This window comes from Scyliorhinus torazame, chromosome 9 (assembly GCF_047496885.1).
Source record: "Scyliorhinus torazame isolate Kashiwa2021f chromosome 9, sScyTor2.1, whole genome shotgun sequence".
NCBI classification, from domain to species: Eukaryota; Metazoa; Chordata; class Chondrichthyes; order Carcharhiniformes; family Scyliorhinidae; genus Scyliorhinus; species Scyliorhinus torazame.
This window is the reverse complement of record NC_092715.1, coordinates 161268852-161285024: the sequence shown is the minus strand read 5'-3', so window position 1 is coordinate 161285024 and position 16173 is coordinate 161268852. Positions and strand designations below refer to the sequence as shown.

The window sequence follows — 16173 nt, the reverse complement described above, 5'->3', positions numbered from 1 at the left end:
CCGAGGGTGGAGGGGACGGAGTATTCGGCCATAGCCGTTTCGGATCACGCCCCGCACTGGGTGGAACTGGAGCTGGGAGAGGAGAGGGACCAACGCCCGCTGTGGCGGCTGGATGTGGGACTGCTGGCAGATGAGTTGGTGTGTGGGTTGGTAAGGGGGTGCATCGAAAGGTACTTGGAGGCCAACGACAACGGGGAGGTGCAGGTGGGGGTGGTATGGGAGGCGTTGAAGGCGGTGATCAGGGGAGAGCTAATCTCCATCAGGGCTCATAGGGAGAAGACAGAAGGCATGGAAAGGGAGAGGTTAGTGGGGGAGATTTTAAGAGTGGACAGGAGATACGCAGAGGCCCCTGAGGAGAGATTACTAGGGGAAAGACGACGTCTCCAGACGGAGTTTGATCTGTTGACCACAGGGAAGGCAGAGGCACAGTGGAGGAAGGCGCAGGGGGTGACCTACGAGTATGGGGAAAAGGCTAGTCGGATGCTGGCACACCAGCTCCGTAAGAGGATGGCAGCGAAGGAAATAGGGGGAGTCCAGGATGGAAGGGGAACCACGGTGCGGAGTGCAACGAAAATAAACGAGGTATTCAAGGCCTTCTACGAGGAGCTGTACATATCCCAGCCCCCAGCGGGGGGAGAGGGGATGAGACGATTCCTAGACCAACTGAGATTCCCAAGGGTGGAGGAGCAAGAGGTGGCTGGTTTGGGGCACCAATTGGGTTGGAGGAGCTGAGCAATGGTTTGGGGAGTATGCAGGCGGGGAAGGCCCCGGGACCGGATGGGTTCCCGGTGGAGTTCTACAGGAAGTACGTAGACCTGTTGGCCCCGCTACTAGTGAGGACCTTTAATGAAGCAAGAGAGGAGGGAACCCTGCCCCTGACAATGTCGGAAGCAATGATTTCTTTGATCCTAAAGCGGGACAAGGACCCACTGCAATGTGGATCGTACAGGCCGATCTCGCTCCTCAATGTGGATACTAAGTTGCTGGCAAAAGTGCTGGCCACGAGGATCAAGGACTGTGTCCCGGGGGTGATGCACGAGGACCAGACGGGATTTGTAAAGGGCAGGCAATTAAACACCAATGTGCGGCGGCTCTTAAACGTGATAATGATGCCATCGGAGGAGGGAGAGGCGGAGATAGTGGCAGCTATGGACGCGGAGAAGGCCTTTGACTGAGTAGAGTGGGAGCACCTCTGGGAGGTACTGCGTAGGTTTGGGTTCGGGGGAGGGTTTATCAGTTGGGTTAAGCTCCTTTACAGAGCCCCGGTGTAGTGACGAACCGGCAGAGGTCGGAGTACTTTCGGCTGTACCGAGGGACGAGGTAGGGGTGCCCCCTGTCCCCCCTGTTTGCATTGGCGATCGAACCCTTGGCCATGTCATTGAGGGAGTCTAGGAAATGGAGGGGAGTGATCCGAGGGGGAGAAGAGCATTGGGTGTCACTTTATGCGGATGACATGTTGTATGTGGCGGATCCAATGGAGGGGATGGTGGAGGTCACGCAGACTCTAAGGGAGTTTGGGGAGTTTTCGGGCTTTAAGCTCAATGTAGGGAAGAGTGAGCTTTTTGTAGTACAGGCAGGGGACCAACAAAGGGGGATAGGGGATCTACCGCTGAGGAGTGCGGAGGGGAGCTTTTGGTACCTGGGGATCCAGATAGCCAGGAGTTGGGGTGCCCTACATAAACTGAATCTGACGAGGTTGGTGGAGCAAATGGAGGAGGACTTCAAAAGATGGGACATGTTACCGCTCTCGCTAGCGGGTAGAGTGCAGTCGGTCAAAATGGTGGTCCTTCCGAGGTTTCTGTTTGTGTTTCAGTGCCTTCCCATCGTGATCACCAAGGCCTTTTTTAAGAGAGTAAGTAGGAGTATTATGCGGTTTGTGTGGGCGAATAGGACCCCGAGGGTAAGGAGAGGGTTTCTGGAACGCAGTAGGAACTGAGGAGGGTTGGCGCTGCCAAACCTGGGGAGCTACTACTGGGCAGCAAATGTGGCGATGATCCGCAAGTGGGTGATGGAGGGAGAGGGGGCGGCATGGAACAGGGTGGAGATGGCGTCCTGTAAAGGAACGAGCCTGGGACCGTTGGTGACGGCACCGCTGCCGCTCTCGCCGTCGAAGTATACCACGAGCCCGGTGGTGGCAGCAACGCTAAGGATCTGGCGCCAGTGGAGACTGCATAGGGGTGCAATGGGAGCCTCAGTGTGGTCCCCGATCAGGGGTAACCACCGGTTTGTCCCGTGGAGGATGGACGGGGGGTTTCAGAGCTGGCATCGGGCGGGGATTAGAAGACTGGGGGACCTGCTCATTGACGTGACGTTTGCGAGCCTAGGGGCACCGGAGGAGAAGTTTGAGATACCCCCGGGAAATGCTTTTAGGTATTTGCAGGTGAGGGCGTTTGTGAGGTGACAGGTGTGGGAATTCCCGTTGCTCCCGGCACAGGAAATTCAAGACAGGGTGATCTCGGGTGTATGGGTCAGGGAGGGCAAGGTGTCGGCAATATACCAGGAGATGAAAGAAGAGGGGGAAGTGCTGGTAGAGGAGCTGAAGGGTAAATGGGAGGAGGAGCTGGGGGAGGAGATTGAGGAAGGTCTGTGGGCTGATGCCCTGGTAGGGTTAACTCCTCCTCCTCGAGTGCCAGGCTCAGCCTGATACAATTTAAGGTGGTTCACAGAGCGCACTTGACGGGGGCGAGGCTGAGTAGGTTCTTTGGGGTCGAGGACAGATGCGGAAGGTGCTCAGGGAGCCTGGCGAACCATGTCCATATGTTTTGGTCATGTCCGGCACTGGAGGGGTTCTGGAGAGGAGTGGCGGGAGCAATATCTCAGGTGGTGAAAGTCCGGGTCAAGCCAAGCTGGGGGCTAGCAATATTTGGTGTAGTGGACTAGCCGGGAGTGCAGGAGGCGAAAGAGGCCGGCATTCTGGCCTTTGCGTCCCTAGTAGCCCGACGAAGGATCTTGCTAATGTGGTAGGAGGCGAAGCCCCCCAGCGTGGAGGCCTGGATAAACGACATGGCTGGGTTCATAAAGCTGGAGAGAATTAAGTTTGCCTTGAGAGGGTCTGCGCAGGGGTTCTACAGGCGGTGGCAACCGTTCTTAGACTATCTTGCGGAGCGTTAGAGGAAGGTTGGTCAGCAGCAGCAGCAACCTAGAGGGGGGGTGGCGGGGGGGACGTCCTGGGAGAGGGGGAGGGGGAGGGGGGGTGGGGGAGAATGGGGGCTTGCCTGGGAGGGTGGATGAGCAAGAGATAACATGAAGGATTGGGGAAACTGGCACGTGCGGGAGAGAGCCAGTGTACAAAGCTATGTAACATATCATTTTACCATGTATATATCTTGCTTTGTGCGATTTCTTGTTATTTTGTTACGAGGGGGGGGGGGGTTATTGTTTGTAAGGGTGAAAAATTGTGTTAAAAAACTTTAATAAGTATATATTTTTTAAAAAGATAGAGATAGATAGATTCTTGATTAATAAGGGGATCAGGGGTTATGGGGAGAAGGCAGAAGAATGGGATGAGAAAATATCAACCATGATTGAATGGCGGAGCAGACTCGATGGGCCGAGTGGCCTAATTCTGCTCCTGTATCTTATGGTCTTATGCTCTGGTGATCTATACTGGAAGCAGTCTTCCAGTCACACAAAATATGCCTTGATCATACCCTTTGTTTCCTGCCACCAAGCCAATTTTGGATCCAACCTGCCACTTTCCCTTGGAACCTATGGGCTTTTACTTTTCTGACCTGACTGCCAAGTGGCACCATGTTTAAATCCTTATTGAAATCCATGCAGACTTACTTAATCAAACATGTTAAACTCATCAAGTCTCTTTTGCTTCCAAATATGTTTGGTGAACTCTATTGAATTCACTCTTCCCTTAAGAAATTCATACTGACAGCTCTTCATGCTCTGGATTTCCCTCCTTACACCTCTCTCACTCTACCTCACTTTCACCCTTAAGACAGGTTTTTAAGACAATCTCTTTAACCACGTTCTGCCTTAATATCTCCTGATGTGGCTATATATGTTGTATTTTGTTTTTATAATGCCCTCTGAAACCCCTAGGGACAAGCGCAATCCAACGGCTATGCTGTGCCTGAAAAGCAGCTCAACGTGGCACAGCATGGCCGATAAAACCGGGAGGCCACATGTTTCTCGGTGCTGCAAGCGCCAGGAAACACATGGCTAAACGTGCTCGCTATGGGACTTTGTTCCCATTTAGTTGAATCGAGCCCATTGTGTTATGTCGGAGGTGCTATATAAATACAAGTTGTCATGAATTAATCCACGCCTTTCTAAATTCCAATAACTTATTTCTAGGTTTGAATATGATCTCATCCTTAACTCTGATATAAACAGCAATCACCACCACCAGTGGTTTTACTTTGAAGTGAGTGGAATGCGAAATGCTGTTCCTTATCGATTCAACATCATCAATTGTGAAAAGTCAAATAGCCAATTTAACTATGGTAAGGCTTTTTTCTTTACTATTGTTGGCATATTATTTTATCATTTCTGTATTTTCAGTTATTAACCAAACTGCAGATATACTGAAACAAAATCCTTTCTCTTCAGTGCATAATCATACCACTTGTGGGTACGATGCCAAATATTAGAAGATTCAAATATGAAAAACAATAGCTCTTGTAGCATTCTATGGTGATTGTAAATTTTTTAGTTAACATTTTAATGTCACCCACATTTTTCCAATCCATATTTTACTGAGTTCACACTTTTTGATTTTCTTGGACCAAATAAGCCAGTGTAAAATCCAGGTTAAAAGCAAGAAAACAGAAGTCAGAACTCAGTTTGGTGTAGCTGGAAGGGTGAAGGTACTTTCTACTAAGAACACCATCCATCATTATAGTTTGGGGAGCATTTCAACCAATGTTTCTGCTGGATTGGGAGGGTTACGCCAAGGATCAGTGGAAGAAAGTCTGGATAAGGTCAAGAATGTTCTCCAGAGCTGTGGCTAATTTGTGGTTGAACCAATTCAAAAAGGTTATCATGACGATATTTGCCTCGTTAGCACCCTATTCAGTTTAGGAGCACTGCATTTTACTGGGCTTTGGTAAAATACTACTTGCTTAATCTGGTATCAAATGCACATGTGTGTCATCGTGAAAAGGCTCCTTTTCAATCGGGGATTGTACATAATGTCAGAGACAGCTGTTCAGTGCGGCTAACGTCTCGAGCGTAGTGCATAACATCTCTCACTAAGGGTTTGTTTGGCCATAGCTTGAAGGATGTGAATTTCAAACCACATAATTGCTCAGATTATGGCAGACAGTTCAGCATACAGTCTAAAAGAAATGCTTTGGGAGCATAATTCCTAAACTGACATTTATTCATTCAAGCAGCTTCAAACATATGTATGTTATGCAAACCTTGTGAAGGCATACTGTCACTTGCAGCTTCAGCACAGATGCAGTACTATATAAATAGCACAAAACAATTTTTGAAAACACAGGAAATGTACAGCAGCATGTAGGAAGATAATTTTTTTCTCCTTTCAAGGGATGTGGGTTTTTCTGGCAAGGCCAGCATTTGTTACCCATCGCTAATTGCCCTTGGGCTGTGTGGCGTGCTAGGCTATTTCAGCTAACAGTCAGCCACATTGCTGTGTGGTCAGGGGTCACATAGGCCAGACTGGGTAAGGATGGCAGATTTCACCCCCTAATGGACATTAATGACAATGATTGATCATAGTTGGCATGGTCACTATTACTGAGGCTTGGTTTTATATTACAGATTTTTATTAATTGAATTTAAATTTCACCAGCTGCTATGATCAGATTTGAACCTGTGTCTCCAAAGCATTAGCATGAACGTCTGGATTACTAGTTTAGTGACATTATCACTGCACCACCAACTCCTCCTGAATTGCTAAAGGCAAAAGTAAATGAATGAGTGAAACAATTCCACTTCTGTGACCACAGTACCTGCAACATTTTACATCTAATGTATCTGTTTTCATCAAATTGCAAAGCTCAAAGCACCTGTCTTCTCTTTAGTGGAGATGCTGAGAGCTGGGAAGCAGTGAGTACAGGAGGCTGTGTGCACTTAGCTCCCTGTGAATTGAACATCAGCTGTTACTGGAGCTTGCTAAACCTGCAATTCAGATGCCCGCCAACATTCCTCAGGAAATAGCGACCAAAGAGCATTGAGTACTGTGGCTGTATTCTGAGGAGTCAAGAAGTGATGCTCAGCAGCTGTCCCAGAGCCCCTGGTTGCGATTGGAACTCCATGCAGTTGCATGGATATGACAGAAACACAGATATGTATTTCTCAGAGCATTCCCAGCAAATACCTGGATCTATAACCAAAAGACCCAGAAATAGGTTATACAAATTTGTAGTCTTCACACAAGCCTAAGCCTGGTAACTTAGTCAGCTGGTCTCAAGCAGATTTAATGGATGAATTTAGAGTGTAGGAGGAAGGAGTATTTCTGAATCAAAGACCCTGCATTCCTTAAAATCCGGCTCTTTTATCAGCACATTTTCAGAACCTCAGTACGATTTCAGCTTGTTGAAATAGTATTCCATTTCACGAGCATTTTCTGTTTTTATCCCATTTGAACTACCTTGGCTAGAGTTCTATTTCCAGGACAAACACAATCATATTGTCCTCTGTACTTGCAACATCAACAATTTCTGTCAAGTATGTGTATATTTTTCCAGTTAAGATTCTAGGTAATTAAAATTTATTTTTCTGGCTAATTTTTTAAAAATCACTGCCTTTCTAGAAGATGTTTCTATCCATTCATCTACTTTTGAAGAGATGATTAAAGGTACCATATGAACCTGAATTACAATCCAATATTGGTTTCTGAGTTGCCTTTCCTCCATTGGCATTTTGCTTTAACAGGATGCATTAAAATCAAATCACCCTTAAGGTTATTTATTTTCCTAGCAATGTAACGTTTATAAGTAATTCAGTTATTCACTACTTCAAACATATTAAGATTTTGATTACTGATTTTTCTAGAAAGATCTTTTGATGCCCCTTCGCCAGTGAGACAAAAAGCCCTATGGGTCTGATGTGAGGAATAGTCAAAGTACAATAATTTTCTGGAAACACTCAGCAGGTTAGTCAGCATCTGTGGAGAGAACAAATAAGTTAACATTTTAGGTGTAACCCTTTGTCAGTACTGGGGCAATTTACGGATTTAAAAAAAATAAAAAGGAACTGGATGCACATGCATGCGCATGCCTACTCACGTGACAGACATAGGAGAAAAGTGGAGAAGGCTCCAATAATTAATGAGCCAAGCAGAAGACACCTGGTGGTGTGGGATGGTTTTGTCAGATTTTTACTTAGGAGAGATAAGGGTTAATTGCTGGGGTGAACACTCTGTTGGAACACTGCTGTCTGCACTCTGCTTTTCCTTGTTATTTTTAACCCTGCTTAATTCACCTTTCTGGTTCTTGAACTGGTTGCATTTGCTATGCTTTGCTAGCTTTGAATGCTTCCATTTCCGTTTGCCTTAACCCACCCAACACCATCTCAGTTTCTCTGTTCCGTCTGTTGTAATTGTCTTTAACTTCTCCCATTGTGACTTCCATTGTCCCACATTAATACAATTGAAGCCAGTTATGTACTTTGGAGTTAGCAAAAAAGGACAAGAAAAAATCAAATGTGAATATACTCAACTGGAGAAGAACTAAATTCAGGGATTTGGCCCAGGTGGATTGCAATTGGAGATTGGCAGGTGAAACAGTAAAAGGGAAAGGAAGTGCATGCAAAACAAGAGCTTCCTGGATGGCTAAAGATGTCCAGATTAAAATGAAACATAAATGTCAGGATTGTAATAAAGGAGAGCACCAAGCTGAATACAGAAAGTATCGTCTGGGAAAGGAAAGAAGGGGCAAAGGAAGTGCACAAGAATAGATTAGCGAGTAACATAAAGGAGAAGCCAAGAGTCTTCTATTATCATATAAACAGTAGAAAGGTAATTAAAGTAAGGGTAGAGTGATTTCAGGAACGAAAACGAGCTGATCTTGTTGATTTTGCTGTGGTTCTGATGAATATTTCACATTCCTCCACTAAAATGAGGATGCTGCTAATGTAACAATAAAAGAAGAGGTAGTGAGAAATAGGAAACAATAAAAAGAAGGTACTGGAAATGTTGCCGGTGCATAATGTAGAAAAAAAACATCCAGTGCCAATGGATATCTTAAATTACTGAGGGAATAAGAGTGCAAATTTTGCAGGGCTAGGCCACAATTTAACATTTGTCCTTAGATGGTGCAGGAGGTCTGGAAGATTGCAAAGTTGCACAACTGCCGAAAAAGGGGAGAGGGATTAACTTGTCCTCTACAGGTCAGTCATTCTAATATCAGTAATGGGGGTGGGGTGAATCTTTTGGAGGCAGTAATCACAACAATATTATTTGACATTTGGGCCAATAAATGAAAGCCAGCATGGATTTGTTAATGGTAAATAGTGAATCAGGTTTTTCAATGAATTAACAGTGTGCATGAGGAGAGTCTGGTGTTGGTTATATAAACTTTCCAAATGCACATAATGGATTTGTTAGTAAAATTGAAATCCATGGATAGTGACTGCATGGGTATAAAATAGGCCAGGGGACAAAAACAGGGAGTAGTGGTAAACGGTTTCTTTGCAGAGCAAAAGGTCTGTATTAAAACAACTGCTCTCACTGATTTGTAGTAATGACCTGGCTTTGAGGATACAAGACATACTTTCAGTCTTGCAGATCACACAACGTTCAGAAATGTAGTAAACAACGAGGGAGATAATAACAGACTTCAGGAGGATATGAACAGACCAGTGAAATTGGAAGATGCATGACACAAGAATTTAATGCAGTAAAATTATTCATTTTGGTAGGAGGAATGAGGAGAACTAATATAAAGTACATGGTTCAATTATAAAGGGGGTGGAAGAACACAGATGGTTGGACAAGTTGAGAAGGCTGTCAAGATGGCATATGGGTGGGACCCCTTAAAGACAAAATAAACAAAAACAAGGAAGTTATTCTTAATCTTTATCAAATGTTGACTATTGTATTGTGTCCAATTCTGTGTCCTGCACGTGTGAAGAAGGTGCTTAGAAGACTTTTTTCTAGAATGGTACCAGAGATATGTGTCTTAGGTTCTGTGGAGATAGGATTGTTCTCCTTGGAACAGAAAGGGTTAAGAGGAGATTTGGTGAAGGTGCGCAAAATCATTTTTTGATTGGTTGTGCAAGGAGAAACTGTTTCCAGTGGCAGCATTGTCAGAAAGCGGAAAGCACAGATTAAAGGTAATTGGCAGTAGAATCGAAAACAACATGAAGAAAAAATATATATACAGTGACTTATTATGAAAAGTAATGCATTGCTGGAGTTGGCTGTGGTGGGAGATGTAAAAGTAATGGTTTCAAAAGGGAATTTGATGAATAGTTGAAATGGAAAAAATTTGCAAAACTACTTGGAAAGAGCAGGGGAGTGCATCTAATTAAATTGCTTTTTCAAACAACCGGCAAAGATGCAATACTAACCACTATTTGTCTGTGCTGTACCCTTCCATGATTTTCTTATCTCCTGTTTTTCATTCACACATTTTACTGACCATCCTGCTAACTTTTCAATTTGTTTGCTTTTCTCATCCTACAGCTTTGCCTTTTTTCCTGTTCTCTTTAATGTGCTGCCAATTTCTTTTACTTCTGACAAGAGTTACACTTGAAACATTAACTCATCTGTTGTCTCTACAGAGACTGCCAGACTTGCTAAGTGTTTCCAATTTTTTTTTGTTTCAGATTTCCAGCATCTATAGATATTTTGCTTCATATTTATGACTTTAACATTAACCTAAATGAACTGATTTAAAACATTGCATAAGTACCAAAAGGTAAAACACACACACTTCAAGTTTGAGATTTCTCCATGCAATGAGTTGGTTGAGAAGATGCAGTGTTATTCCCTTGTTAAAATAAAATTTGAAATGTGATTATGTTGATTTTGTTCATTGAAGGTATTTATCACATCAGTATCACTGTTAATCATTCAAATAGAAAATTTAACAAATTACATTTTATCAATAGGATTCCCTATATTGAAAATATTGGGACCATTTTTTGTGAAACTAATTCCCAAAGACCCTGAAGACCGAGTATTTCAAATGTTTAAAATATTTAGCATGTTAGTTACTTACCTCTTGTGGAAGTATTGGTGTTGGCTGCATTAATCTAAATAGAACAATAGGGTGACCACGTTAGAAATGCAGGTCTCTTTAAGAGTAAACCAGGTCTTGCTTCAGAATGAATTGAGGACAGGTGATACTCATTGAAGCTTGTACTTAAGAACTGGATTTTTCCCTGGTGGGCGAGTTGCTTCTGGACAGGGAAAGTATCAAGAAGAGAAGAGTAGAAACCAGTGTGTACACGGAGCTGTAGTATCAAAATGAAGCTGTTGTGAATCATCAGAATGTCTTCTGCCTTATTTGGTAAATTAATATTCACCTATTTAACATAGGGCAATGGCCGAACAACCTTCTAATGGACAACCAATGATTCCGATGGCTGAGACAATTATAATATAGCCTTCTGTTGATGATTTGTTCATCTAATCTCTGGCCGGATATTTTAGTATAGGTCAGACTGCCGTTATAGCGTATGAACGCTATTACAAAATAACTAAAATGCCTGATTGGGGATGTTCAAACTTTCTTATTCTCTGTGTGAATGTGATCCTTTGCAAGTGCCTGACATGTGCTAACAACAACGAGTCAAAATAATTAGTTTATTACTTCTGGATGGGTGTAGGGGAGGTCAACGTTTTCTGCCCCACACAGCGTATTTATCTGCATAAAGCAGCAGGAGGAAAGAATCTTAACACTTGCATTTCTGCAATAAAATTTCAGCTCTTTCCAGCACCCAAGTCAAAATTAACCAAATGTCATCCTGTAGCTTAAGTGGTTTGGATTTTTTTCTTTAAACAACATGCAGCAATGGGAGTAGTATTGGAAATTATTTACGGACATGAGCTGCCAAATATGGTTGAATGCCCACCTCATTTTCTGATCCACACCTGTTATACAAGACTCTAATTTACAGCCAGAGCCTCATCAAATTTGAACTGGATCTCCCATGACTTTATTCATCTTCATTGACTTGTATTTAAAAGCTAGCATGGTAACTTTTAAATTTAACTTGCAGCTTTAGGCAGGCAGAGTTTTAAAAATACCATGAGTTACCATAATGGCAAAATTAATCTAGTCTCATTGCCATCATAAAAAGAGCAAACTTGAGTCTACCATTACACCATTACATTGATACCAGATATAGTTAAGTCCAGTACCATCACAGTGTAATGAGTTCCAATATGTAATGATGTAGAAGAGCCAAATAATGCGTGCTTAACTGTCAATGAATCTGCAAGATCAGTTTTAAATATTCTTCCACTATGGGCAGTTGTCTACACACCCTATCCTTTTTTAAAAAAACACGCAGTGGCTATATGCAATCACCTGTGCTGCATGTGATATGTGTGTATGCATTTGCACAATTAAAAAAACTTTGAATATATTGTTTCTTTTAGTATATTGCAAAATTCTTTCCACGAATTTGATTGCAAATTACAGCCTGTCTCAGTACAATTAAGCCTTTCATGACATGGTGAATTAATAGACAGTAAAGGATAATCTTACATTGTTGAAGCTGTGAAATGTACTTGACGGATATACAATTTGCACTTTATCACATGAACATTAGATCCTTAAATATTTATTTTCCTTTTGAAGGTATGCATCCCATAATGTATTCTGTCCAGGAAGCCATGCTTGGAAGGCCACAATGGATTCGAACTGGGACAGATACCTGTTATTACAAGTATGTACTCTGTATATAGTGGTAGAGTTTTATTTATATATATATATTATATATATATTTATTTATTTATTTTATTCAATCAAGGGATATGGGCTTCACTGGCTTGGCCAGCATTTATTGCCCATCCCTAATTCCCAATGAGAAGGTGATGGTGAACTGCCTTCTCGAATCATTGCAGTGCATGTTCAGGAGGGAGTTTCAGGATTTTGACCCAACGACAGTGAAGGAATGGCAATTATGAATGACTTGGAGGGGAACTTCAGATGGTGATGTTCCCATGTAACTTCTGCCCTTGTCCTTCTAGATAGCAATGGTTGTGGGTGAAAGGTGCTGCCTCTGGGGCCTTGGTGAACAGTGCATCTTGTAGATGGTACAGATTGCTGACACTGTGCATCAATGGTGGAATATTTGTGGGGGGTGCCAGTCAAGCATGCTGCTTTGTCCTGGATGGTGTCATGTTTCTTAAGTGCTGTTGGAGCTGCACTCATCCAGATAAGTGGAAATTATTCCATCACACTCTTGACTTGTGCCTTGTAATTCTGGACAGGCTTTGGGGAGTCAAGAGGTGAGTTACTCGCCACATGATTCCTAGCCTCTGACCTACTCTTGTAGTCACAGTATTTATATGGCTAGTCCAGTTCAGTTTATGGTCAATGGTAACCCCCATGATGTTGATAGTGGTGGATTCAGTGATAATAATGCCTTGCATGTCCTGGGGTGAAAGTTACAGTTTCTCTTGTTGGAGATGATTTCCTGTTACCGAGCCCGCCTAATACCTTACTATTTCTTAGTATTATGCTATCTATCTCTACCAATTCTTTGTGCACCTTCTCTAACGTAGATTCCAAACTGTGAAATTATCAAAATATTCTTTGGAAAATAGAGGAAGCAGTGTTTATTTTTGTTACTTTACCGGAAACCTCAACGGCAAACCCAGCCCTTTCGATCCTCCAAAGTTGTCTTCTGGTGTTTGTGCCAAAGTTGGGAGAGCTGTTTCACAATCTAGTCAAACAATAACCTGACATTGTCTGTAAGGTATGATTCCGTGAGTATCTCAAAGTCCCAGACATCCCTGGGTATGTCCTGTCCCACTACCAAGACGCAGCAGAGGTGGTGGTACAGTGGTATACAGTCTGGAGGGAGTTGACCAAAGAGACCTCAACATCCACTCTGGACCCCATGAAGCATCAAGACAAACAATTCTGCTAATTACCTGTCAGCTGACAAATCAGTACTCCATGTTGAACATAACTTGTAGGAATCACTTAGGGTGGCAAGGGTTCAAAATGTACTCTGGGTGGGGGACTTAAATCACCAAGAATGGCTCGGTAGCACCAGCACACACCATTGACCGAGTCTTAAAGGGCATAGCTGCAAGACTGGGTCTGTGGCAAGTGGTGAGGGAAAACCTACTTGATCTCATCCTCATCAACCTGTCCGCCACAGTTGCATCTGTCCATGACAGTATCGGTAGGACCAGTGCACAGTCTTGTGGAGACAAAGTCCCATCTTCACATTGAAGATGCCTTCCACCATATTGTGTGGCACTACCACAGTGCTAAATTAGATAGATTTTGACCTGACCTAGTAACTAAAACTGGGCATACATGAGCTACTGTGATGCATCGACAGCAGTGGAATTGCACTCAACCACAATCATGGTAACAATCATGGACCGGGTATCTCCCGTTTTTCCATTACCACCAAGCCAGGGGATCAACCCTGATAAGCATGCAGGAGAGTGTGCCGGGACAACAGCAGGCATGCCTAAAAATAAGGTGACAATCTGGTGAAGTTACAACGCAGGCTTACTTGCATACCCATCAGCATTAGCAGCAAATAATAGACAGAGCTTAGTGACTCCACAACCAAAGGATCAGATCTAAGCTCTGCAGTCCTGCAGCATTCAATTATGAATGGTGGTCGACAATTAAACAACTCACTGGAGAAAGTGGCTGCACTAATATCCTCATGCCCAATGATAAAGGAGTCCAGCACATCAGTGCAAAAGGTGAGGTTGATGCATGCAACAATCTTCAGCCAGAGGTGCTGAGTGGTTGATCCATCTCGATCCCCTCCGGAGGTCCCCAGCACCACAGATGCCAGTCTTCAGCTAATTCGATTCACTCCACATAATATTAAGAAATGGCAGAAGGCACTGGATAAAAGGTGATTCTGGGCAGTCTTACTGAAGACGTGCTCCAGAACTTGCCACGCCCTCAGCTAAGCTGTTCCAGTCCAGCTGCAACATTGGCATCTACCAATGTGGAAAATTACCCAGGTATGTCCTGTATACAAAATGCAGGAAATATCCAATCGGGCAATTACTGCCCCATCAGTCTACTCTTGGTCATGAGTAAAGTGATGAAAGGGGCAAAGGCGTTATCAAGCGGTAATTACTGAGCAACAATCTCCTCACTGATGCTGAATTTGCATTCCGCCAGATCACTCAGACCCTTCCTCATTGATTCAAACATGGACAAAACAGCTGAACTCCAGATTTGAGGTGAGAGTGACTGCCCTTGACATCAAGACCGCATTTGACCGAGTGTGACAACAATGACTCCAGTTTTACTAGGGCTCCATGTGAATCGGGGGGAAACCCTCTTCTGGTTGGAGTTACATCTGGCACAAAGGAAGATGGTTGTAATGGTTGGAGATCAATCATTTCACTTCCAGGGCATCACTGCAGGAAATCCTCAGTAGTGTTCTAGCTCCAACCATCTTCAACTGCTTTATCAGTTACCTTCCTTCCAACACAAGGCCAGAGGTGGGGATGTTTGCTATTAATTACACAATGTACACCATTCACAGTGACTCAGATACTGAAGCATCCCATGTCCAAATGCAGCAAGACCTGGACAATATCCAGGCTTGGGCTGACAAGTGGCAAGTAATATTTCTACCACACAACTGCCAGGTAGTGACCATCTCCAACAAGAGATATCCAAACCATTGCCCCTTGACATTCGATGGAATTGCCATTTCTGAATCACCCACTATCAACATCCTGGGGGTTACATTGACCATAAACTCAACTGGACTAACCGTATAAATACTGTGGTTAGAAGACCAGGTCAGATGCTAGGAATCCTCCGGCGAGTAACTCACCACCTGACTCCCCAAAGATTGTCCTCCATCTGCAAGGCGTAAGTCAAAATACTCTCCACTTGCCTAGATGAGTACAGTTCCAACAGCAGTCAAGATGTTCAACACCATCCAGGACAAAGCAACCTGCTTGATTGGCACCCCTTCCACAAACATCCATTCCCTCCTCCACTGACTAACAGTGCAACAGTGTGTACCATCTACAAGATGCACTGCAGGAATTCCTCAATGTTCCTTAAACAGCACCTTCTTAAACCACGACTGCCACTGTCAAGAAGGTCAAGGGCACCAGTGTTGCTAACTTTTGGTTGGCTCTTAATTCGTAATTTGCTCTGTTTGTTTAATCTTTGCTCTAGAGTCACCAGGTATCTTAATGATACCGCCACGAGGTTCAAGTATTGATCAATAACTCAACACACCAATTAGTAAGATTCAAATCAAAACACATTTATTATATACAGTAAGTCACTACTTATGCATATAACTCTACTTTCTAGACTATTTCTATCACTAAAAGGCCTATACTTAGCTTCAGAATTGGCCCGCCAGGTCAGGGGAACAAATGGCCTTTCGTTCAGGTCCTGAGTCTGCAGGATTCAAAAGCTGGTGTGGACTTGTAGCCAGGAGCGCCTATCTCGTAGCGAGCGTTGACTGGAGACTTACTTGGTTGATGTGGCCGCTTCGGCAGTTCACTCTGGTTGATTCGCGTTGTTGAGTGACCCTGCCAAGAAAAGATAATTTGAACTTGGGGGCTTTACCTTATAGTTCCATGGGGCTTCCTGCCCTTCAGGGTGGACCCCGTACCTGGTTCCAAATGATTGGACTGCGTTCCGATCATTTGGATCGATTTCTCCAATACTGGAGTTATTCCCTGATCGCTGGGCGGTCCCTAAATGTCCATTGGCCTTCCTTTGTCTTGGCTCCTGCTGGCGCCGAGGAGTCTGGCTTGGCTTTATTCACCTTAAGTGTTGCGATTGTGCATTGGAATCGCTCATTACTATGCAGATGGCTGCTGGTTTCAGTGCTGTCTGGTTTTTTGCAAGTTTCAATACACATGATTTCTGCACTTGCTCAATTTTGCCTGTGTTGGCTGAATTTCCCTTCAGTCTTTGTGGTTCTCCATTTTAAGTCGGGAAGTGGCCAACCCAGGTGGCTGGCTACACACCCTCCTTGTGATCCCTAACGCGAAGCGTGAAGGATCACATAACTGCGTTGTCTTCATTCCCTGACCCGGCGAGCACTCTT

General features: G+C 43.8%; 1 protein-coding gene across 10 annotated transcripts in view; it reads left to right on the top strand.

Moving 5' to 3' along the window:
• Positions 1-16173, top strand: part of agtpbp1 (ATP/GTP binding carboxypeptidase 1) — a 462243-nt gene that overhangs the window by 257904 nt on the left and 188166 nt on the right. For all 10 annotated transcript variants that reach the window (XM_072516701.1, XM_072516698.1, XM_072516700.1 and 7 more), the window contains 2 exons: positions 4309-4457; positions 11733-11820. In XM_072516701.1, coding sequence (XP_072372802.1) covers positions 4309-4457; positions 11733-11820 — 237 coding nt within the window. The remainder of the gene's footprint in view (positions 1-4308; positions 4458-11732; positions 11821-16173) is intronic.